This window comes from Manihot esculenta, chromosome 3, assembly GCF_001659605.2.
Source record: "Manihot esculenta cultivar AM560-2 chromosome 3, M.esculenta_v8, whole genome shotgun sequence".
Classification (NCBI taxonomy): Eukaryota; Viridiplantae; Streptophyta; class Magnoliopsida; order Malpighiales; family Euphorbiaceae; genus Manihot; species Manihot esculenta.
This window is the reverse complement of record NC_035163.2, coordinates 10,200,214-10,226,989: the sequence shown is the minus strand read 5'-3', so window position 1 is coordinate 10,226,989 and position 26,776 is coordinate 10,200,214. Positions and strand designations below refer to the sequence as shown.

The following is a 26,776-nucleotide window of genomic DNA, read 5'->3' as shown; positions in this document are numbered from 1 at the left end:
CCAAGATTTTTTAATTATCTTGGTCTTCCGTCTTCTATTCCTAAAAATAAGAAGCAGGTATTTGCATATGTTCAAGATCCGGTATAGAAGAGATTGTTAGGATGGAATGGTACTTTGTTGTCAAGAGCTGGAAAAGAAATTATGCTGAAAATTGTCGCATGGGCTACTCCCAATTATTTTATGTCGATGTTTTTGTTGCCTAAGGGAATTAGGGATTATTGAAAGGCTATGAATAGGTATTGGTGGAGGTCATTTGTGGATTGTGATTTTGAAATTCATTGCCTAAAATGAGGGAGGTTAGCATGTACAAAAGAGGCGGGTGGCCTTGGTTTTCAAATGGTAAGGGATTTCAATACAGCGATATTAGCCAAGCAGGGACGGAAGTTTATTATAGCCTCAAGCTTTTGTTTACGAGTGTATAAGGCGAAATATTTCCCGCATTGAGTTCTTACAAGCAGAAAAAGGTTAGAATCCAAGTTATATTTGCTCTAGTATTTTAGCAAGTAAAGAATTATTAAAGCAAGGTTGTCTATGAAGAGTGGGTAATGGTGAAATGATAAATGTTTACAAAGATCCTTAGCTGCCAAATCCTTAGTTTCCATGGGTTTTGAGTATGAATAATACTGGAATTGAGCAGGTGAAGGTGGTGGACTTGCTGGTCGATAGTGGTAGACGTTAGGATATGGAGGCATTGCAAAGTTTATTTTCGAAGGATGAGATGCAATATATTTTGAAATTACTATTAAGCAGGGAATCTAGTAAAGATGGGTAGCTATGGTGGTGGGAGACAAAAGGGGTATATTCTGTTAGAAGTGTGTATAGGCTGCTCATACAAAATAATGAAAATAGTGGAGAAGTTGTAGCAGATTTTTGGAGATGGTTTTGGAAATTAGATATTCCTCTCAAAGTGGGTAACTTTATTTGGCGTTTGTGTTCTAATATTGTTTCAGTTCTTGCTAACTTGAGGAGGAGATATATTGATGTTGAAATCTTGTGTCCGGTGTGTAATGCGGCAGAAGAAACGGTTCTTCACCATTTTGTGGAGTGCCCATTTGATGTGGGTTGCTAGGCAGCAGACAGGGAGGTTTTCGAAGTATTTTGGAGCTGTTTAGTCATATTAGAACAACTTATAATAGAAATAAATGGAGTGTAATTATGTGTTTATTATGAAAATTATGGTTCCACCAACATAAGTTGGTTTGGAGCCATGAATTTTTAACCACAATTAAAATTGTGTTTACTTTAGAACAATTGATCAGAAATAGCGGCAAACACAGACAAGTAAATACATCTCAAGCCATGTGTTGTTACCGCATCCTGTTGTTTGGTCTCCACCTTCTATGGATACTCTAAAATGTAATATTGATGCTTCTTGGGAGAGTGAATCCAAAAGTTATGGTGTGGTATGAGTGGTGCGCGATGAAGCTGGATTGTGTAAAGGTAGTAAATCGATGATAATTTCATAAGTTTATAATTCATTGATTGCAGAAGCTATGAGGTTTAGGGAGGTGTTGAGCTGGGTGAAGAGTAAAGGTTGGAACCAAGAGTTTGTGTTTGAGATTGATGCTTTGATGATCATTCAAGCTTTGAAAAGTACAAACGTAGATATATCATTTTTTGGTTTTATTATTACAAATTGCAAAGCTCTATCTTTAAAGCTGTCATTTTGTGTTTTTAATTTAGCCAAAAGGTCAACAAATTGTGTTACTCGTACTATGGCTTGTGTTTTTAATTTAGCTAAAAGGTCAGCAAATTGTGTTACTCATACTATGGCAACACCAATTTCTATGTCTGACTTTCTGAAGTGGAATGTTGCTCCTCTAAATTTAATTTCTTTTATACTGAAGTCTAATGCTATTAATATATGAGTTCAGCTTACATTTTAAAAAAATAATAATAAATAATGTGAAGAATAAAAAAATAATATTATTGAAATAAAAATATTTATTTTAAGAATTATTTTATTAAAAATATTATTAAAATTTAAGAACCAATAATAATATAATGTTAACATTTTAAAATTCAATTTGATATTGTTACAAATTAAAAATATTTAGTTATATTATTGAGATTTAAAGTTTTATACACAAACACATTTAGATTTTTTTCCTACAACCCTTTGGAAAAATTCATGATTAAAAAAAATAATTATCAATATTAATGTTAATACATTAACATCCATTTAAAATATAATTCTTATGAGAAAAAAAAATTCTATCAATAAAATTAATTCCATTAATAAAAGAATTTATTTATTTAAAATATATTTTAAAATAATAAAATTCAATTAAATTCTGTTATTTCAAATAAATTAATAATAAATTCAAATTAAATTTATTCACTTCACTATTCTTATTATTATTAACTAAACATAAATATTTATTCTTATTAGTAATAATAATTTTTATCACATTAGAAAACTTTTTAAAAAACCATCATTAATATTTTTCACATATTTCTACCATTAGAAGATATAAATTAAAATGGACTCTCCTTTTTTTTAAAATTAATTTCTTAATATTAATTTTAAATACATTAAATATTAATACTCTATTAAATATTTAAAAAAAAAGAATTAAATATCAATTAAATAAATACAAGCAAATTTGAAGTTAAAATAAATTTTTAAAAAACAAAAAACAAAGAAAAAAATTCTCAAGAGCTAAATAAGTACACTTGATATAAATAGCCATATGAAATCATTTATTATAAAATCTTTATAATTTTGATAAAATTTTATTTTAATTTAAAATCAATTCTCACAAACATCGCCAATTATAAGAATTAAGAACAAAAATTCATTTCTTCAAAAATTTTTCAAATAAGACATAAGAGTTGGAATACTCGTATAATATCTAATAAATCACAACACATGATAGACAGAGACTTGCAATAGAACAAAGAATTTTGAGCTTCACACACGATTATTGGCCAATATAAGTAAGGCATACAGCAAAAAATAAAATAAAAGAATAAAGGGGGGAAAAACTCAATAATGATATTACAAAACAAAATGAAATCAGGATATGAAGTGTTCAAGCAACCAAAAATGATACAAAGAAGAAACGTACTCGGTAACTAACAAAATGTATACGGTGTTCAACTGCTGCAAAAATATGCTTTCGAGACTTCCCCCAATGTGATACAAAAGCACGAATCTAGATAAAAGCAACCCCATACACCTGCCAAAATTTTAAATCAGATGCAGCTTATTGAGAAATTAGAATCAACTTTGTCTATGTAAGATGCTTCAAATTCGATAAAGTCAATTTCAATTTTCTTTTAAATAGTCTTGAATTGTGATTACCCGGGAAGAGCATAGTACCAGTCATACAATGAAGTTCAATTAGTTAAGTGAGAAAACCCAGTAAGAGCATAGTACCAATAGTACATGGAAGCTTACTTAGTCTCAAGTATTTACATAGAGAAATCAGCTTTATTTTAAAACCTAAACTACCATTTTCATGCAGTCACATGCAAGTAATTCATAGTGATAGTCAACTCATTTCAGCCTCTATTTGTCATGGAATTTTATTTGAATGCTTTCCCAAGTTAATTGGTTCTACATGCCAATCGCTCCTTGTATTTCTCCAAATTTTGGACAAGAAAATGCAGCAACAGCACAAACAATCAAGTTTCATCCATTGCATACAGGCTCCAACGATTCTATCAATTTCCTGCTCGTTCCTTCCGTTTAGCAGTCGTCCATCACGATTCACAATGCTACTCCAGAATCCTTATGCCTTAAAATAAAATATAAACTATAAACCACTGTGCTCAAGGCATCCTATTGATGATTGTATGATTGTGTAAAAATTGACATTGCCTTCCACAGAATGGGGAGTTTTCAGTGTAAGAATAAACACCACAATCTGCCTTGAGATGATTGTCAGTTACCCCCAACACGTTGACTAATACCTACCCAAGTGGGAATCAAGAAGTCATCATTTTATGTTCAAGAAAGACTTGTAAAAAGAAAAAAATAAATTAGAAAAATTGCAGCCATATAGAGCTGCCTAAACCAATTAAGATAACTATCTATCAGACCATATCCTTCCACATAAGATGAGCAGTTTGATCTCAGAAATCCACTTGAGGTCTCAGCAAGGCAACTCACAAGATGCCAGGAAAATCCGAGTCTCATGACATCTGGTCCTAATGATTTCATTTAGAATTAGAATCACTATAGCCATTCGTGATGAGAGACAGACATTGATATTACAAGAAGTGATTGATGGTTTCTAGCAATTGTCAAGAATATAATTTCTAAATAAGGGTATATGACATAGAACAACATGGAATAATATTGTCGCTGCTGTTCAAACACTGGGAAACCAGAAGATATTAGAGTCATGCAACTCCAAGGAAACCTACAAGATGATGTAGGCCATCAATGAAAGGATATATAATGATGCAGAAACCAAGTAACACAGCAAATGCGCACTGTACATTACCAACTTCTCTAAGTCTATAAAGTTTTTTGTGTTGGAAGGTAAATTACTACAAAAGCTTGCCAATAACAGTTATGCTTTGAAATTTGTGATCAAGAGTTCAAATTTTGCTGGTATGCTTTTTTACATCTAGTTGCGAATAAAAGAAAAAAAAAAAGCAGGTATTATATGAACGTAAAAATATGTATAAGCTCATTACCTCAATTTTATTCTACAGGAAAACCGTAAACGTATAAGCTGAGAACTGGTTCTGAGATCTCTATATGTTTCCTCAAAGTCTCATTAAAAAGCGATCAGATTGGTACTTGACAACAGTTCTCTAACCAGTTTCAGCTCCAAACTTTTGTATCAAGAATTCATCGAGTTGCCCCCAGTTAGGAGTACCAGAATTGCTAAAGTTATCAGTAGGTAATGACCTAATGCATCCAAGAATGTGTTTAACATCACGATGAAGCCTGGCAAAGGAAACAAGAAAATGGAACCACAATTACTAATTAAGTTCTGAAAAGTAAAAACAATTACAATAGAAGCAGATAATGAACAGACAAATGCAAATATATCTAAAAGTTCATTGCATAACATATTAACGAATAACAATAAAACCTGTCCTTTGCTTGCGGAGTGCTGATCTCTAACCGTGAAAATGTTTCAGAAATTTGCGAATGGAAAATTATAACCACTTGCCTGCAAAAAAGTACCACAAATGGTTGCTATGAAGTAATACGCTTTAACGAGCAGCAAGAGTTTTTATTAATATAAAAAACGTGAAAAGATAATAAAACCAGTTCATAGATCACACGCACACACAAAAAAAAAAAATTAAAATTCATATTCTATATTAATTTTCAAATTTAAAACTTACATTTCTACTGAGCATATTTCCATAAGCATACATTAAAACAATTACAAAATTGAATTAAAAACTGAGTATTATTGATTAAAAGAATAATAAAATCACTTAAACTGAGGCGAAAACTACTTTTTCCTTGCATTCATACATGAATCATATGACTATATTCAGTTTAAGACTAATTGTTATAAACAATAAAATGTGTCGGTGCATGCTGTAGAGTATAGTAAGTCTAAATGGTTATAAGGGCTTATTATTGTATTTGTGTCTTGGCCCACTTGTATGTTATTTGTATATAAACTCTACTTCCTCAGAATGATACAACTTTCATTTCCTTCCCAAGCTTTGTCATGGTATCAGAGTGGGAAATTTGCTAGGAAGCAGTTATGTTTCTCAGCAAGATTTGGTAGTTGGAAATGTTTTTCGCCAGTGTTCTTGATCTGGTGGACCAAAGTGTTATAAGTTATAGAAAGTAAATATGTTAATATAGGAAGTAAATATTGATAGATGGGTCAGTTGCTTAATCCTAGGGATTGTATAATCATAGACTTGATTTTCCTTCCTATTTAGATACCCTCTCTCATGTATAAATAGATTGTAATCTCTATTGTGAAATACAACAAATATTATCCTTCTACATGGTATCAGAGCCTTTCTCGTAGAGATTTAATTTTTCTCTCCCGTCAAAGTTTTTTTAAGAAAAAAAAAAAAAAAAAAAATTTTTTTTGGAGACTTAGGGCTCTGTTTATTTGGGTTACCCATAACAGGTATTATTTGGATCTCACCATCGATGGAGTCGCCACATCGTTCCCTTGTCAGATCTGAGATTTATTTGCCGTTCGGATTTTGGGGGAGGTGTTTTTTATCGGTACTGTTCATCGGAACTGTTCACAAGTATTGTTCATCGACACTGTTCACGAGTACTGTTCATCGACACTGTTCACGAGTACTGTTCATCGATACTGTTCACGTGGTACTGTTCATCGATACTGTTCACGTGGTACTGTTCATCGATACTGTTCACGTGGTACTGTTCACGTCGGGTACTATTTTCTGATTCTGTGTTTCTTTTGTTGCTGTCGTTTTGGGTTTGTTGTCATGGTTGAAGTGAAAATCACCACCGTAACTAATGTGATTACTATGATGACTAAAATCACGGAACACAAATTGAATGGATCTTCCAATCAAGGAATTTTGATATCTGCAGATGAGTATGCACAATTCGTCCAATACCAGGCATCTCTAAAATCCTCTAATTCCTCCTCTATCACTGCACTTGCCGAGTCAGGTAACTCTACTACATGTCTTGTGTCTTCATCCTCAAAATGGGTTATTGATTCTGGTGCTACCGATCATATGTCAGGTAATTCTACGCTTTTGTCCAATCTTGAGTCTCGTACATCACCTTCTTATGTTACTCTTGCTGATGGCACTAAATCTTCTATCATTGGTTCTGGTCATGTCAACTTAACCCCTTCTCTTTCTGTATCCTCTGTGTTATGTCTCCCTAAGTTCACATTTAATTTGCTTTCCGTTAGTAAACTCACTCGTGCATTGAATTGTCGTGTCTCATTTTTTCCTGATCACTGTGTTTTTCAGGATCTTTCGACGAAGCAGATTATTGGTAGAGGGAGTGAGTCAGAGGGTCTTTACGTCTTGGATCAGCAACTACCTCGATCTCCTCGATCTCTGGTATGCTCCACGCGTTTAACACCTTTTGATGTTCATTGTCGTTTGGGGCATCCTTCTCTCTCAGTTTTAAAGAAGTTATATCCACAGTTTCATTCTTTGTCTACTCTAGATTGTGAGTCTTGTCAATTTGCCAAACATCATCGTTTACCTACACTGCCTCGAGTCAATAAACGGGCTTCGTCCCCCTTTGAGTTAGTACATTCAGATGTTTGGGGTCCTTGTCCTGTTGTGTCTAAGTCTGGCTTTAAGTATTTTGTTACTTTTGTTGATGATTTCTCTCGTACTACTTGGTTATTTTTAATGAAGAGTCGTTCAGAATTATTTTCTGTTTTTTGTGCATTTTATGTTGAAATCCAAACCCAATTCAATACTTCCATCCGTATATTGCAAAGTGATAATGCTAACGAGTATCTCTCTGGGGAATTTCAATCTTATTTGTTACAAAAAGGGATTCTTCATCAGTCATCTTGTGTTGCCACTCCTTCACAAAATGGAGTTGCTGAAAGAAAAAATCGACATCTTCTTGAAGTAGCCAGAGCTCTCTTATTCCAAATGAAGGTACCTAAATGTTTTTGGGCTGATGCTGTATTCACTGCTTGTTTTTTTATCAATCGCATGCCTTCCTCCATCCTTCATGGTGATATCCCTTATAACATTTTGTTTCCCACTAAATCTTTGTTTCCTATTGAGCCACGTATGTTTGGTTGTACATGTTTTGTTCGTGATGTTCGTCCACAGGTTACTAAATTGGATCCTAAATCACTCAAATGTGTCTTCCTTGGCTACTCTCGACGTCAGAAAGGGTATCGTTGTTTTTCTCCTGATCTGAATCGGTATCTTGTGTCTGCGGATATAACATTCTTTGAGTCCACTCCATTTTTTCCGCCATCATCTGTTTATAACACCGAGGGGGAGGAAGATGACCTCTTGTTATACACTGTTCGCTCTTTGTCTCCTCAGACTACTCCTACACCTTTCGCTCATGTGCCAGGTCGCCCTCCCATCTTTCATGTGTATTCCAGACGCTTAGAGGACTCTGACTCCGTTCCGCTACCTGCTTCTTCGTCGACAGATCCTGCTCCCACTGATCCTTCACCGTCTGATTTGGATTTGCCCATTGCTCTTCGCAAAGGTAAACGTACTTGCACTTATCCTATTTCATCTTGTGTCTCTTATGATCAATTATCCTCCTCTTCTCGTTGTTTTGTCACTGCTTTAGATTCTATTTCAATTCCCAAAACTGTTATTGAGGCTTTGTCCCATCCTGGTTGGCGTGCTGCAATGGAAGAGGAAATGATGGCCCTTGACACTAATGGTACTTGGGAGTTGATGTCCTTGCCCCCAGGAAAGCGGGCTATTAGGTGCAAATGGGTGTTTACAGTAAAAGTAAACCCTGATGGATCTATTGCTCGCCTCAAGGCCCGTTTAGTGGCCAAAGGTTATGCACAAACTTATGGAGTTGACTATTCTGATACATTCTCTCCAGTTGCCAAGCTCGCATCTGTCCGATTGTTTATTTCCTTGGCGGCTACTCATGATTGGCCCTTGCATCAACTGGATATTAAAAATGCTTTTCTTCATGGTGATCTTCAGGAGGAGGTTTATATTGAGCAACCACCTGGTTTTGTTGCTCAGGGGGAGTCAGGTAAGGTTTGTAGACTTCGAAAATCCCTTTATGGCTTGAAACAGAGTCCTCGAGCATGGTTTGGCAGGTTTAGTGAGGTGGTCCAACAGTTTGGAATGAAGATGAGTAAGTGTGATCACTCAGTGTTTTATAGAAATTCTGATAGTGGAGTAATTCTGCTTGTAGTATATGTGGATGATATCGTTATTACAGGAAGTGACATTGCTGGCATCACATCCCTAAAAGAATTTCTTAAAACACAGTTTCATACAAAGGATTTGGGTTCCTTGAAATATTTCTTGGGAATTGAAGTTATGCGGTGTAAGAAAGGCATCTTCTTATCTCAAAGAAAATATGTTCTTGATTTGTTGGCAGAAACAGGAAAATTGGGTGCTAAGCCTTGTAGTACCCCAATGACCCCTAACCTTCAACTTACCACAGAAGACAGTGAGCCATTTGCAGATCCTGGAAGGTACAGAAGATTAGTTGGTAAGCTGAATTATTTGACTATGACTCGTCCTGATATTGCATATTCAGTGAGTGTGGTAAGTCAGTTTATGTCCTCTCCTACTGTTGCCCAGTGGGATGCTCTGGGACAGATTCTTTGTTACCTTAAAGGGGCCCCAGGGCGAGGCCTATTCTATGGTAACCATGGGCACTCAAATATTGAATGCTTTTCTGATGCTGATTGGGCAGGTTCGAAAGTTGATAGGAGGTCAACTACTGGGTATTGTGTTTTTGTGGGAGGTAACTTGGTCTCATGGAAAAGTAAGAAGCAAAATGTGGTCTCCCGTTCTAGTGCTGAATCTGAATATCGAGCCATGGCACAAGCCGTTTGTGAAATTTTGTGGGTACGTCAACTGTTGGAAGAAGTTGGGTTTTCAAATTCGGTGCCTGCTAAGTTGTGGTGTGATAATCAAGCAGCTATCCACATTGCCTCCAATCCAGTATTTCACGAGAGGACCAAACACATCGAGATTGATTGTCATTTTGTTCGTGAAAAGGTTCAACGAAAGATAATATCAACAGAACATATCCGAACTGGAGAACAATTAGGAGATATTTTCACTAAAGCTCTAAATGGGACTCGAGTCGATTATATATGTAACAAGTTGGGCATGATTAACATTTATGATCCAACTTGAGGGGGAGTGTTATAAGTTATAGAAAGTAAATATGTTAATATAGGAAGTAAATATTGATAGATGGGTCAGTTGCTTAATCCTAGGGATTGTATAATCATAGACTTGATTTTCCTTCCTATTTAGATACCCTCTCTCATGTATAAATAGATTGTAATCTCTATTGTGAAATACAACAAATATTATCCTTCTACACAAAGAAATCCACAAGAAGCAGAAGAAGGTGAAGTGAGCTCGGAACGTTGTGGTTAATCCTTTGATACTTCAAGGAACAGAGGGAACAGTAGCGGCAAATACTCTAGCATTAAAGGGACCAGATCATCCAGGGATGATTATTAGTCATAGTGAGGTTATTCGTTGCTGTGACAACTGTTCATCAACGTCCTATCTATCAATTAGATATTAATAATGCATATCTTCGTGGCTATCTAGATGAAGATGTGTATATGCTCCCACCACAGCAGATGCTATACGCTAAGGCTGCTGCTGGTCAAGTTTGTCTACTTAAGAAGTCTTTATGATTTCAGACAGGCATCTAGGCAATGGAACGTTCAGTTCACTAGTTCTTTAAAGGAATTGGGCTTTGCTCAATCTCCTAATGATCATTGTCTCTTTAGACAGTCAACAGAAGGCATTCTTGATGCTTTTAATCTATGTTGATGATAATTTCTGGTAATGGGCTGGATTGTTATATGGGGTTATTAATGTGTCTCAGCCCACTTGTAAGTTGTGTATATACATTGTACTTCACACACTTTTCTCACATGCTTAGTAATATGTGAATATATCGAGTCAAAATCTAATCAGGTATAAAATCTTATGAAAGATAAAATATAATAATGGATAAACTGACTAATAAAAATATCCTCATTGATACGCACTTCTATTTTCTCTTTTCCTCTAAAAGCAAGAAGCACTTCCATTCTTCAAAAATTAAAATGAGCCTTCTGATAGTTCAACAACATTGTTTGGATTTATTTTTGGTGTACTTTCACTTATGTTTTTTGACGCTTTTAAAATATCTGTGAAGCATCTATTAGTTAAAATGTGATTTTTGATGCCAAGGGACTTTTTTCTTCTAATTACTCGCTTTAACTAATGCATTAAATACACTAAAACTTAATCCCGAGTGGCTACCATAAAATATTTAAATGATATGTCTTGCTTGTTGTTGACTTATTTAACTAATCCTAGCTGATTCTAGAGATTTGATTTGATCTAATTAGGATCCTTAATTATCTCTGTAATTATTATTTGATTATTTACTTCCTGTTTAGATATGATTCTCTGTGTATAAATAGTCATGTAGATCAATTGTAAAGATTAAGAGTGAAATACAAAAATACTCAAAATTTTCCCAAAATTCTTCATGGTATCAAAGCCTTTTCCTGATTTTTTTAGTCCAAATTCAATTTTTCATTTTTAGGGTTTCAAAACCCTAGATCTACCAATTTTGGTACTAACCCATCTAGGAGCCTCTTTTTCTCTCACCGCCGGCACCAGGAGAACCGCCGGACTGCCGCCGGCCGATCGACCAGCTCCGACGCCGGAAAAGCCTGCGCGTGAGGCTCACGCGCCACCCCTTCCCGGCGCGTGACCCGTCGCTTCCCGGCGCGTGACCCATCATCTGTCACTGCTTTGCTGCTCCGATCACTCCAGCGACGATTCCGATCATCTTTCCGACCTTCCCGTGCTGCTACCCGGTCTTTTTGGTGAATCGATTGGGCTCTCTTGTGTGTACAACCTTGGATACTTCCTATTCTGTCACAGTTTATAAACCTTTACCATGACAGAAGGTAAAAGGGTGTCAATGACAGAAGGTAAAAGGGTGTCAATAGCAGAAGGTAAAAGAGTCTCGATTCCTAACTCTGATTCCTCATTCTTTAGTGCCACATCTGACTTTGTAAAGTCAGGTAATACTTCATCTCTTCATAATATTCCATGGATTATCGATTCTAGTGCGAATAGACACATGACAGGTTCTTCTAAAGGTTTTCTCAATTATTTTCCCTCCCTAACCAAAGATAGTGTCAAAATTGCTGATGGCTCCCTTACTCCCATATCCGGAACAGGTTCTGTTATTTGCACATCCAATATTAAATTATCATCTGTCCTCCATGTTCCCCACTTTCCTGTCAACCTTTTATCTGTTAGTGCTATCACCAATGCCCTTAATTGTAAAATTGAATTTTTTCCTGATCATTGTGCTATTCAGGATCTTCACACAGGAAAGAGGATTGGCAATGGTAGACTGCATGATGGCTTATATATGTTGGAGGGTGATCCAGGTTCTTCGATATCTCAAGCCTGTTTTGGAGAAAATAAGGATGTCAATCAAGAAATAATACAGTGGCACGGACGGTTAGGGCATCCATCATTCTTTGCCTTAGAAAAACTTTATCCTAATTTGTTTGCTAGAACTCAGTTTGATTCTCTATTTTGTGATGCTTGTGAGTATGCTAAACACACTAGAACATCCTATCCTTTGAGTCATAATAAAAGTCAAATACCTTTTGCGACTATTCATTCTAATGTTTGGGGGCCTACTCAAACTGTCTCCTTGTCTAGTAATCGATGGTTTGTCACCTTTATTGATTGTTGTACTCGAATGACTTGGGTCTATTTGATTAAAGCTAAAAGTGATGTCTTTTCTTGTTTTCAATCCTTTCATAAGATGGTTTGTACTCAATTTGATACTAAGGTGAAAATTTTGAGAACTGACAATGGAAGAGAATACATGGATAGTAGCTTTTCTGCATATTTGGAGAGTAATGGGATAATACACCAGACTAGTTGTCCTTATACTAGTGCTCAAAATGGCGTTGCTGAGAGGAAAAATAGGCATCTATTGGAGGTAGCTCGATCTCTTATGTTCACCATGAATCTACCCAAAGCATATTGGGGAGATGCAATTCTTGCATCTGCTTATCTTATCAATAGAATGCCTCTCAAGACCCTTGACTTTATGAGTCCTTTGGCGGTTCTACAAGGGAAGAATTCATATGTTGTTCCACCAAAAGTATTTGGGTGTGTTTGCTTTGTCCATACTAGGACGGCAGGAAAACTGGATCCCAAGGCCCTTAAATGTGTGTTTGTTGGGTATTCTCCAACACAGAAAGGATACAAGTGTTATCATCCTCCCTCTAGGAAATACTTCGTTAGTATGGATGTTACCTTCCGAGAAACTGAACCCTACTTCAGCACCACCCACTCACCTCTTCAGGGGGAGAATAATGAGCAAGAAGAGGTAATCCCGAATTCTGTGATTCTGAATGATATGGTTCAACTAGAAAGTTTGAGTTCTAGTAAACAGGGGGAGATGTCCAATCAGGGAGAGAGAACTGGTCGTTTGGACAAGCCAGATTTGAGAAGGTATTCAAGGAGAGACAAGGCAGAAGAAGCCATTATGCAGTCTACTCAGAGTCAAGAATCTTCTCCTGGTGAGTTACCCAGTCATGAATCTTCTTCTGATGAGTTACCCACAACTCTTTCTTCTGGTGAGTTACCCACAACTCTTGAATGTTTCGATGACTTAGATAAACCTATTGCACAAAGAAAAGGGGTCAGATCTTGCACTAAACACCCTATTTCTAACTTTGTTTCTTATGAATCTTTATCTCCTTCCTATAGAGCCTTTGTCTTGTCTATTTCCTCTGTGTCTATTCCACAGGATTGGAAGAAAGCTCTTGCAGATCCTAAATGGAAGAAAGCAATGATTGAAGAAATGAAAGCATTGGCTAAAAATGAGACTTGGGAGCTTGTCACTCTCCCACCTGAGAAGAAACTCGTTGGCTCTAAATGGGTGTTCACAGTGAAACACAAAGCTGATGGCACAATTGAACGGTTTAAGGCCAGATTGGTTGCTAAAGGATTCACCCAAACCTATGGAGTGGATTACCAAGAGACATTTGCCCCAGTTGCAAAAAATGAACTCAATCAGAGTTTTGTTATCTTGCGCAGCCAACTTGGACTGGGACTTGCAACAGTTTGATGTGAAGAATGCTTTCCTCCATGGAGATTTAGAGGAAGAAGTGTTCATGGAAATTCCTCCTGGGTTCGCTGATGAGAAGACACAAGGAAAGGTGTGCAGGTTAAAAAAGGCTTTGTATGGGCTAAAACAATCTCCCAGAGCTTGGTTTGACAGGTTTAGCAGAGCCATGATGTCATTTGGTTACCAACAAAGCAATGCTGATCACACTCTGTTTATCAAACATCATAAGGGTAAGATCACCCTTCTTATTGTGTATGTTGATGATATAGTGGTGACAGGTGATGACAAAGAGGAAATGGCTCAACTAAAGAGGTTGTTGGCCCAGGAATTTGAAATCAAAGATCTGGGAAAACTGCAATATTTTCTAGGTATCGAGGTGGCTAGATCAGAAAAAGGAATTTTTATCTCCCAAAGAAAGTACATTCTGGATCTTTTGGAAGAAACTGGTATGATGGGGTATAAACCAGCAGAATCTCCCATTGAAAGTAATCACAAGCTAAAAGCAGGAACTGGTGAGTCCGTGGATATTGAAAGATATCAGAGATTGGTAGGAAGGTTGATTTATCTCTCACACACTCGACCGGATATAGCCTATGCTGTTAGCTTAGTCAGCCAATTCATGCATGACCCTCGCGAGACTCATATGCAAGCTGTACTTCGCATCTTGAGATACCTAAAGTCTGCGCCAGGGAAAGGGCTTCTTTACTCCAAACATGGTCATCTCCGAATTGAAACTTTTACAGATGTAGATTGGGCAGGATCTCTCGATGACAGGAGATCCACCTCTGGCTACTGCACAGTTGTGGGGGGGAACCTTGTCACCTGGAGGAGCAAAAAACAAAGTGTTGTTGCTCGGTCAAGTGCGGAAGCAGAATACAGAGCAATGGCCCAAGGAGTATGTGAACTCTTATGGTTACAGAAGTTATTGGAAGAGTTGAGATTGTCCGAGAGAGACAAGATAACTTTGTATTGTGACAATAAAGCTGCTATAAGTATAGCATAAAATCCAGTCCAACATGACCGAACCAAGCACATTGAAATTGATCGGCACTTCATTAAAGAAAAATTAACAGACGGTGTCTTGAGCCTAGTTCATGTGACTTCTACGGGGCAACTTGCGATGTGTTTACTAAAGGGCTTAACAACAAGATCTACCATAATTTGATTTGCAAGTTGGGCATGTGTGACATCTTTGCACCAACTTGAGGGGGAGTGTTGACTTATTTAACTAATCCTAGCTGATTCTAGAGATTTGATTTGATCTAATTAGGATCCTTAATTATCTCTGTAATTATTATTTGATTATTTACTTCCTGTTTAGATATGATTCTTTGTGTATAAATAGTCATGTAGACCAATTGTAAAGATTAAGAGTGAAATACAAAAATACTCAAAATTTTCTCAAAATTCTTCACTTGTAAATGAAATATTCTTAGAATATTGTCAAGAAAATGAGTTTTTAGTGTATATAATGATTTCAATAGCAAGTTCAAGTTCAATAAAAAAGAAATCCAGCAAATTTTTGAAGTAAAATGGAAGGGGGGAAAATAATGCAAAATCTAACCAATCCAATCCAAAATAGCTTGTCAACCCAAAAAGATAGTGCACAATTTATAACATCATTCGAAAAACCTTGAGTTCACAATAGAAATCAATTTTGGAAATTTCAAAGGGAGAAATATGTTGTGAAGGGCTGGGGGTTGGTGAAAGTCATATAGGTACTGTCTACCAAGTACCCAATTACCCATTCCATTTACCTTAGTTTAAGAAGGTATAATAGTAAGATGACCACCCATATGAGTCATAATTTTCTATTTCCTAAAGAATTACTTAATTCTACTGCCAACTTAGAATATTAAGGAATCCACTTGCACTATACCTACATGAACATCATCAAGAAGTTGGGACAAGCATTATACTTTGGCCAACTGCTTCAGAAAGTATTTGACATGACAAATGTTTTAAGAATCTCAGTGCTAAGACACAAAAATATGTGCCTGTCTTTCTTTGTGCCTGAGCATTCAAATAAGAAGAATCAAAGCATTAAAACATGCTAAAAGGACACCTAGCTCAGCCTCAATACTAAGTTGAAGTCATTCAGGGTTTCTATCATATCTAGATTCTTCTGCAATTCTGCATTACCATGAGAACACAAAGGAAACTAAAAATAATTTACTGATGTTGCAGAAATTTAATTTGTCACCATGCTAAAAACAAGGAAAACCCACCTAAAAATTGCTTGAACATCTGCCTCGTGTAAAGTTCGAGATAAGACACGTTGAAGGTATCCAACTTCCTGAGAACAAATTGAGGAGCCAATCAGTTAGAATTGATAAAGGAAATTTTTTATTACACAACTTAAAGAGATTATTATCAATTAGCACTTCAATACTAATTCTTTTACTGATCAATACATTCATTTAAGTGTAGAAATTTTTTTTTATGGTATATTTTTCAGGAAGTAATTTCATGTAGTGAGTCTACACCAAATAGGGAATACAAAGAATTCTTGTTTCTAAGAATTACTCTTCCGTCCCATAATTTTTGTCCCCTTTGCTTTTTCACACATATTAAGAAATACAATTTTTTTTTATTAACTTTTCAATTATATCCATCTTAAATACATTAAGTTTTTTCTCAAAAAAAAAAATTAAATTTTATTAAATACTAAAAGATGTTTTGGGAGGTTTCTTGAAAATAAGACAAAATTAAATAGGATTATAATAGTCAATTTATCTGTTACTATAGTTTAAAAAAAGAAAGTGGAGAATAATTTTGGGACAACCAAAAAAGAAAGATGGACAAAAATGGAGGGAGTAATATTTTGTTTTTCTATCCATAATTTCCCAATCAAGCAGCATCAAATTTCATCCCTAAAGCCGATGCGGCCCACACTATAAACTGCAGGCCCCTAGATCTAATACAGAGCTTATGAAGGGATTGCAGAATGAAAATGAAGAGAAACCTTTACTAATAACCAACAAATTTAAGAGAATAAAATTAAATGCAACAAATGCCAGAATTTTCAAGAGAACTGTAAGCAATACTCTAGCTGAAACTTTCCAAAGCAACTTATCAACAAAGTCAAACAACTCAATCCAATAAAATTACCAAATACTTGTGACATATGATTATTAAATGCAGAACACAACAAACAACTCATGGTGTATAAAATTATAGGGTCATCAATGGAGTGTGCCGGCTTGCATGTCCAGATCACACTAAGGAAACGAGTAAAATATATAAAATTATAAATAAAAGCTCAACAATAATAATTCTATTTAGATTTTAACACTACTGCAAACCAACTATATAATTATAGAAGCTGTGCAAATACAACTCCATAGTTGTAATTGTAGAAACGCAAAAGACTGCGTAGAAGACAAGCCCACGAAGCTCCAGTTCCACATTCAATTTATTCGACAACTCCAGAAAACTTACAATTATCCAAAGATCACTTTTAGCACCAGCCACAACTACAAATCTTTCCACTAAGAATTTAAAATCCCAATTTCCAGCACAAGGATAGCAGGAACTTAAGGGTTACTGATTCTTATACATGAATGAAATATAGGAAGCCATTTTCCACCATTTGGGTTCAGTATGTCCATGGAAACAATAGAATACAGAATTTTGAGCTAGCATGTTCAGTATGTCCATTATATGTTTTACTCTTTGCTTATTTGGAAGAACTGAAAAGTAAAGGAGGAAAAAAAATGATACTTAAACTAAACAGAACTTTATGTGGGTCATAACAAGTCCTAATAGAGCCCAAAACTCAGGATTCCATCAAGTTATGCTGTAAAAATTCTGAAAAAACTCAGCACAAAGATATAATTTTAATTAAGCGTAACAAAATCAAAATCAGCATTCGAACAAAATCCACCAAAATATCCAAACCACTAAAATATTTACAAGAGTGTTTAAGACAGTGATCATTAATATTTTATAATGTTGGTCGACAACTCATCTTAAATATCCATACATTAATTTAATACTCCTGTGAGCACAAGTCAAGCGACTGGCACAGCAATATTTGCTTGGTTGTGTGTCATACAGGAGTGCGATTTGGAAAGCTGTTGTAAGTTTCATATTCGAGTATAAGTACCTCCTACTAAGGGTGTTACCTCATTGAAGAATTAGTGCAAGCATTATATATTGTATCTTTCCCTCCAAATATAACCATATCAACCAAAGGATCCTATAAGAAAAAATCAAGTGGATCCACATAAACGTATACCAGAGTAGCGTCTGACTCATACAGGTACTAATTTCTATTGAACTCTCTCTCTCTCTCTCTCTCTCCTCCCTACCCACCCTCCCACACACACCCACACTTACACTTTTACACACAGAGAAACAGAATCAACCACAAATATACTAAGCTGGTCCTCCTGAATTAAAGTAATTACCTTTATAAGAGATCGAGCAAATTGACTAGGCTGTGAGTCAGCATCTTCAGGTCTATTCCAGCTCTCAACAATTTGAGGTAATCCACGTAAATGAACCAACAACCTTTCTCTCATTATCTGAACCAGCTTTGTATGTATTTCATCTCGGTGAACCTTGTAATCCTTAATTGAAATCATATAAAGGATAAGCAAATTTATAACCATAAATATTACAAAGTCGTCTGTCACCAAAGCAAACAGAAGCCTTTCCATAATCAAGAGCAACTTGGCATGGAGTAAAAGGGATATAAAAGATGAATGAAGTGATAAATCCAGTGTGATAAATAATCATCTTTCACTTCCACAATAGGTGACAGCATAATGACTATTTTGATGCTTCCATTCAGCAGCAATTGCATAAACAATCAATTTAACAATTAAAAAGATATTTCAGCATTAGATGTTACTATGAGCAGATGTTTCAGTCTCAGATGTTAAATAAAGCTAAACATATAAAAATAGAAAAATTTAGGCTGCATCGGCATAAGGGAGTGGCCAGTATTGACCAAGATAGGAAAAGATTAGAAAATAAAAGAGAAGAGAAGAAACAGTTAGCCTGTATCGTGTCTGATGCACATATGACAACAAATTAAGGTGCATTAGTTATTCTGTTTTTTTTTTTTTTTGTTCTGCTAAAAAATTTGCTTTTCCTTTTAAGTTGCTAACTATTTAGTCCCATGGTTTAGGGAAAATCATTAGTTAGTTCCTGCATTTGCAAAAGACATTACTAGGGTGGTCTATTTTAAATGTCATTGAGCCATGAAATAACAGGGGTACCCTTGTCCTTATTAATCCCTAATTTAACTAAACTTCCAAAGTAGAAAACCCTAACATCACTAATATTATATTACTTAAAACTATATATTCCCCAAGTAATTAATACGAACACCATTTAACCCTCCATCACCAGTACATTGATCCCTGGACAGATAACACACAACATTTTGCACCAATATAATTCATTTGAAATCACATGATATGAGATTCCATAAAACACATTTTATTATAGTTTCAACCAGTACATTCCATATTTCCAACCTCCGATACTTCAACTAGTCGTCTAGGCATGCCACACCCATAGCGACACGACACGACACGACACGACGTGAGACACAATCCGGAATACATGTCAAACACGCTTGCATGCAGTTGAACACGTTAGTAAGAAAGATTTCTCAAGATGAATAGCAGCAAATAGGGTATTACACAAAGAACAATGTTTTAACAAAGGAAGATGCTACTAAAGCTCAATAGAACCACTATATTAGCTAAGAAAGGGGATTAAGAACTTTTTGATACACAAAAACAAATAGTTTATAACCTTGGAAAAAGTTTTTGGAAGAGCTGAAACAGAATAGAAATGAAGATGAAAAACCAGAGGAAGAAGAAAGCTGGAATTAAGGTGTTGACAACTTGAAGTGAAAGAAGATACAGTTGTCGGCAATTAATTTTAGTAGAAGAAGATAGAGTTGGAGAGCTTGAAATATGTGTAATTTTTATAGAGCCCATCAAACGTCCTTTTGTCAAGTGGCAGAAAAAATAACCAATTAAATTCTTTAAAAAATAATAAATTAAAATATTAAGATGGCAAAAACAAAGTGGTTAACGAAGGCCCTTTTTATTTATTGTTTACTGGCTGCCATCTTTTTACATTTTGGCTTAATTGGAATTTTTCCTTTTCAAATATTTTTACATTAAAATTATGGTTGGCCATCCAACAATCAAATTCAAGTCTCAAAGCATCCTTTACTCTCCCATGAACAATTGAACACTGAACTTCAAAGTGCCATATGCTCCTCAATAATTAATTAAAATAACTTTTATTTTAGTTTGCACCCACTTTGAGTTCGGATCCATATCCCCATATTTTCCATTTAGGAAGTTCACGGATATGTATCCGTATCCGACACCCATACCGGACTCCAAGTAACATAGTTTCTAACAGGCACCAAATCTACTTCATCTTCATCTCAACAAGCATCAAAGCTATAATCATAATTACAACAACTGCTTTCAATTGACCCCGCAACCCTTCAACTCTTTCTATCTTTACATGCACCACCCATGCCAACTCCCACAGATGTTGCGAGAATAGTAACACAGCCTGTCGGGAATTTCACTTGATCCTAAAATTCTTACCCAAGCCCTTTTCCCACACCTATAGTTAACATCCATCAACCTACACTCTCACCACCCATTGTACTAGCAAAAGAATATGACATTTTTCACTCCTTGAAGATGGAGATTTCTCAACAATCTCAAAAAAAGTGAAACCCTACTCCATTATAGTAAAAATGGAAAGGGATGAGATGGGAGTGACTTATTAATATAACAAAGGTAAATTACACTTTAATATCCAAGTTTTAGTGTAATTAATGGATCAACTCTTGTAATTTTTAAACCGAACACTTAAACCCTCCATTATCATTCCATCTTAATACACAATACTTCCATCATTGCTCCATGAGTTCAAAGGATTGTGACTGGTCAAACCTATTAAAAGACAATTTTCTTCCTAAAATACCCTCCTCATACCTTACAACCTACTTAAAGGAAAAATTTTATATCTCAAAAACATAATTCCTCCTCCTTCCTTTTTCATTCCATTCTTTGAAGTATAGTAGCAAGTGGAAAAATGTATGCTTCCAATGGTTAAGCTATTAATTTTATCAATTTGATCAAATATTTACCTTGATTTTAGCAAATAAATTTATTTGATATATAAAAATACACGAAATCACTAACATGGCGTGCTGATAAGGACAGAAAAATCAAACATTATTAATTAGATAAATATATACTAGTAAATATTTTTATTAATTTTAAGGATCTATTTCAACTTAAACAGTTTAGGTATAAATGACCCATTTTTAAATTGACACTAAAGTAAAAGTTTGAAGATTAAATTGATCAAATTATAAGCACAAGCTAAAATTGAAAATGAGAGCAAAGATTTGAATTTCTTTTTGGTCATTTCGCCAGTAAAAATTAAATCAAAAGATCCTTGAAAGGTTCTTTCAATTTACATATAGACAAGGAATTATTTTTCACGGAAGGAACTAATGTTTGTGCGTTTGTGTCAAGAACTCAATGGAGGGCAAAAAAAGACGACAGATAAACACGAATCCATTTTTATTTTATCTAGTTGGCACACCAAGGAGGGGATTTTCTTGTCTAGTCCAATCAATGGAACCAACACAATCTTTGTATGCATAACGCCCCAATATGAGCCCAAAATCTTTTCACCCTCAATCCACAGGAAATAAAGTAAAATAGTTCTACACTCCAAAAAAGGGTAAACCAAATCTAGAAGTAGGAATAATATGAGAGAAGCTCTGAAATACTAGATTAAACAAATAATTAAGAAGTACCTGGGCTACACGATCCATCTCAGAGAGCAGCAACGGCTTTCTTATCTCAGGTACTTTAAGGAAAAGAACTCGCCTGATTTCTTAGTCCAAACACAAAGGTAAACTTATTCAAAATGGCCAGTCAACGATACTTAATTTTCTTCATTTCAAAAGCAGACTAGTATAATTAAGGGTTGGGGAATTGTTATGACAGAAAAAAAAAAAAAAAAAAAAAAAAGAGAGAGAGAGAAAGATGAGTGCATATGTCACAAGACAGAAAGGGAGTAAAATATACATATATATACAATAGTGATGCCAAAAGAATATTTTGTAATAGTATAGGGCATTAGGCAAAACATATTCAGAAAACCAGTCCATTGTGCATTGCATGACCCAAACTAGTCATAGACAAGGAACATCTAGGTGTTTTTTAGCACAAGTTCCCATAGATACTCTTGATTCGCTAAAGTAAAGCTTCATAACAAAACATTAATGCATCCATGTTGATTCAATGCTTCCCAATGTGAGCCCTACGCAATGTTAAACAAATTGGAAGAGATTTGATCCACCACTAGACCCCCCACCCTTCCTTTTCTTTTTGGGACAAGCACGATAAGTGATTTATGCTTGTAAATAAAAATGAGAACCACATGTTGACCTGCAAACTTCCGTTTTTGCAAATTGTAATCCAAAAATATCCAACTTATGGATAAACAGGTGGGATGGAGAATAGTCCATAACTTCACAGACAAAGTCCTTCAGTAACAATTGACAACTTGGGAATTCATTTCAACTACCTAAAACTCATTATTAACATAAAAATAATCCTCATTAATAATTCAATGATGTAACAGCATCTACATATCAACCTACCAGGAATAATAGCATATGTAAAACTGATGACTTGACTTGCAAGGGCTAAGTGCTTAGAAGTAATAGACTTCAATCCAGACACCTGCAGCATGGAAGAAACCCCAAGTAAGAGCTACAACAATGACCAAGATTTCTTCTTTATGTTAAAGCAGGAAAAATTATAGGTAAAAGAATAGTTCATCTTTGATGATAACAGTATCAAATTCCATCTCAGCTTTAGTACGTTAATCTACAAGTAACACTAAGGAGAATGCAGATATCTTATTCTAGAGAGAGATTCTTACCTGCATGGCACCAGCTCCAAGAACAAGTTGACAAGTCCTCGTATTAAAAAATTTTAATATCTCCACAACACGATGTACAACTTCTGAAGACAGTGCTGGCAAAAAATTATTCATATCAATGTACTCTGACAACATCTTCAGCAATATTAAGCCACTGGTGAAAAGGGCAAAAAAGAAAAAGAAAAATATCACAATTGGCATCAGAAATCGTCTACTTCAGAAAGTTGGCTTTAATGATGCAAAATTATAAATATTTCCCATGCAAAATAACATATCTAGATGATAATCAGTCAATAACATGAGAGGAAGGTAAAACGTCATCAAGAGCATTATTCATTTTTGAATAATAGGTACTTCATGTGAATAGCTAGAATTGCACTCTTGACAAATGGATACAGCCTTTCAAAGAAGGGAGACAAAATCGATGAGATGCAGAAAACTACACAATGAATAAATAAGAAAAGAAAATCCAGAAAAAAAATGTCAACAAAGATAACTAACCAGTTTACCATGTGATAACCAACACCTCCACATACAAGCGTTTGAGAGGCACCCTTTCCACGCTCCTTCGCATTATTATTGTTGCTCTGAGCTGAAGTAACATCTGCTCTATTGCTTTCTGTTGCTTCAGCCACAGGAGCATATTTCACTTGTGTGGTGCTCTGTAAAGATATCTCACCAGAATCCATCCTCATAAGTGGATGTGGAGCATTTTGTGCTTCAGTGTCAGCCAGTATTGAACCATCATTGTTTGTGACCACTTCACCATATCTTTTTGTCATGATACCTTGAGCATCATCAATGTCCCCAGATATCAATGCCTCATAAGAAAAAAATGAGGCAACAATGGCCTGAAACTCATCAGGGACATCAACTTCCACCCATGTCTCTTGATCAAGCACTGCCTTAATTTTTGTCATCTACAATTTCCAATATGAGGGTTAGCCATATAACAAAACGATGAGGTCTCTTAAAATCTAAATCATAAATGATAGTTTGAAACACTAACGCGCATTTCATGCTGGAAATCAACAAATGCTTTGGCCTGTGATTGTAGTGTTCCACGAATACTATACCCCAACCTGCCACCTATCTGTTTTAGCAAAATAAATACTGTCACCAACATTGACAAATGAATTCTATTGCTTCCAATATTGAAGACCGAAAAAAAAAAAAAAAAACCTTCTCAGTAGCAGTAATAAACTCTTGAGTGATGTTGTAAATGCCTAAAAACTCCTGCAATCTCAACTTAGGATGAAGAAGAGCACGGACCCCAAGAAGTTTTGCCCATCTTCCATGAGCAGCATCGCAAGCAGCAAAGACGGCTTCAGCATTCTCTCGCAATACATCGGCCCTGAGAAAAATAATCAAACCTCAGAAATAACTTCTAAGCACAAATTAAAGAGCCTAAAAAAACTGATGAATTCAAGAAGGAAAACTGATAGTAATACGTTAGCTGCAAGTCTTATTCATGCAGGTGATGCAAAGGCATCCAACTGCGCTATATTGTCGCAATAAAAATTGGCCAAAGACAACACAATGCCAAAGCAGTAATTAATACCAGGAAGTAGCAACAAAGGCCACATCAAAACCCTTCACTAGAGAACTTGCAGTCATGAGAAGTCCTGAGAAGTTTCAGACTAGGTATAAGGTTTTATTCTACTATTCTTTCTCACCACAGTTTGAACCTTGCATCTATGCAGAATTTCCAAGTATTTATCATAGGGGCTGAAAAAATCTCAAAAGGTCTCCTATTTGGTTCAGTTTGGTCACAATAAATGACATACAAAAAAAGAAATGGCCTTAAATTTTTATCCAAAACACCAATTAGAAAAATCATAAGGATTTTGCTTTTCGTACATAGAAAAGAAATTTCATTAAGAAAGGAGAAGACATGGAATTCATTATAAAAGTATAAAAGTTGCAACAAATTAGAGCTGCAGAGCATGGATCACGATATAGATTGTTCAGAAGTTGATAAGGGACAGCCAAGTACCATCTGCAACTTTTTCTGACCAAGGGCAATCCATGTCTAAAGTTCACTATTGATTCTGTTATGGAAAGTAAAACCATGTATAAATCATATTCCTAAATTAGATAACTTAATCGCAGGACCAAGTGTGTATGTACATATATATATGTGTGTGTATATATATAAATGTAGATATATATATATATACATACATATATATATATGCACACAAATATATAGACATATATATGTATACATATACAACTAATCATTATGAAATATACATACATTTTTCCATCAACTTCAAACATGGTATCAGAGCTCCCCTTGAGAAACCCTAATTTTTTTCCTCACTTTTTTCTTTGCTGCTTCTGAGATTTCACCTACTGCCATTTGAAGGTCACTATCTAAAGCAACCACTCTTCTTCACCACCTATCTCAATAGGATTCTTTCCACCGACTGGCCTTCATTCAAGATCCAGTCACTGGATTCCCGGTGTGTGGCTTCTCCGTGTAGAAAGATAATATTTGTTGTCTATTACAATAAAGATCACAGCATATTTATACATTAGAGACCGTATCTAGAAAGGAAAGAAAATCAAGTCTATGATCATACAATCCCTAAGATTAAGTAACTAACACATCTATCAATCTTTACTTCCTATATTAACATATTTATTTTCTATAACCTATAACACTCCCCTCAAGATTGAGCATAGAAGTTAATCATGCCCAACTTGTTACATATATAATTAACTCGAGTCCCATTTAGAGCTTCAGTGAAGATATCTCCCAGTTGTTCTCCAATTCAAATATGTCTTGTTGAGATTATCTTTTGTTGAACCTTCTCACGAACAAAATGACAATCAATCTCGATGTGTTTAGTCCTCTCATGAAATACTGGATTGGAGGCAATGTAAATAGCTGCTTGATTATCACACCACAACTTAGTAAGCACCAAATTTGTGAGCCCAACCTCTTCCAACAGTTGACAACTCACAAGACTTCACATACGGCTTGTGCCATGACTCGATATTCAGATTCAGCACTAGAACGAGAGACCACGTTTTGCTTCTTACTTTTCCATGAGACCAGGTTACCTCCTACAAAAACACAATATGTAGTGGTTGACCTCCTATCAACCTTCGAACCTGCCCAATCAGTATCAGAAAAGCATTCAATATTTGAGTGTCCATGGTTACCATAGAAGAGGCCCCATCCTGGGGCCCTTTTCAAGTAGTGAAGAATCTGTCCCAAAGCATCCACTAAGCAACAGTAGGGGAGAACATAAACTGACTTACCACACTCACTGAATATGCAATATCAGAACGAGTCACCGTCAAATAATTCAGCTTGCCAACTAATGTTTTATACATTTTAGGATCTGCAAATAGCTTACTATCTTCTATGGTAAATTGAAGATTAGGAGTCATTGGTGCACTACAAGGCTTAGCACCCAATTTTTCTGTTTTTGCCAACAAATCAAGAACATATTTTATTTGAGATAAGAAATGTCTTTCTTACACCGCATAATTTTGATGCCCAAAAATTATTTCAAGGAGCCCAAATCCTTTGTATAAAAACTATGTTTTGAGAAATTCTTTTAGGAATGTAATGCCAGCAACGTCAATTCCTGTGATAACAATACAATACACATATACTACAAGCAGAATTACTCCACTATCAGAATTTCTATAAAACACTGAGTGATCACACTTACTCATCTTCATTCCAAACTGTTGGACCACCGCACTAAACCAGCCAAACCATGCCCGAGGATTCTGTTTCAAGCCGTAGGGATTTTCGAAGTCTACAAACCTTGCCTAACTCCCCCGAGCAACAATAAGAGTAACATAAGAAAATGATGCATGAGACTTAAGATTGGACAAAAGGGTAGAATTACTTGACATATGATCAGTAGCACCAGAATCAATAATCCATTTGGAGGATGAAGACACAAGACATGCAGTAGAGTCACCTGACTCGGCAATTGCAGTGATAGAGGAGTTAGAGGATTTCAGAGATGCCTGGACTTGGGTGAATTGTGCATACTCATCTACAGATATCAAAATTCACTGATCAGAAGAGGCCTCAAC

General features: G+C 35.5%; 1 protein-coding gene across 3 annotated transcripts; it reads right to left on the bottom strand.

Moving 5' to 3' along the window:
* Positions 1 to 2,861: 2,861 nt before the first annotated feature.
* On the bottom strand, positions 2,862 to 26,463 carry LOC110612083 (vacuolar protein sorting-associated protein 54, chloroplastic). Of its 3 annotated transcripts, none has more exons than XM_043954734.1 (12): positions 24,969 to 26,453; positions 23,891 to 24,062; positions 23,718 to 23,801; positions 23,210 to 23,628; positions 22,709 to 22,862; positions 22,425 to 22,506; positions 21,573 to 21,652; positions 18,163 to 18,324; positions 15,979 to 16,046; positions 5,055 to 5,135; positions 4,651 to 4,906; positions 2,862 to 3,182 (listed from the first exon to the last, which is right to left on the bottom strand). In XM_043954734.1, the coding sequence occupies exons 1-11, from the start codon at positions 24,989 to 24,991 to the stop codon at positions 4,771 to 4,773; spliced, it is 1,461 nt and encodes a 486-aa protein (XP_043810669.1). In that variant the 5' UTR covers positions 24,992 to 26,453; the 3' UTR covers positions 2,862 to 3,182; positions 4,651 to 4,770. The 3 variants fall into 3 exon arrangements, with proteins under 3 accessions (XP_043810669.1, XP_043810671.1, XP_043810670.1); XM_043954736.1 differs by lacking the exon at positions 2,862 to 3,182 and adding an exon at positions 3,276 to 3,918 and having other exon boundaries at positions 24,969 to 26,463; XM_043954735.1 differs by lacking the exon at positions 2,862 to 3,182 and adding an exon at positions 3,988 to 4,370 and having other exon boundaries at positions 24,969 to 26,463.
* Positions 26,464 to 26,776: the final 313 nt, after the last annotated feature.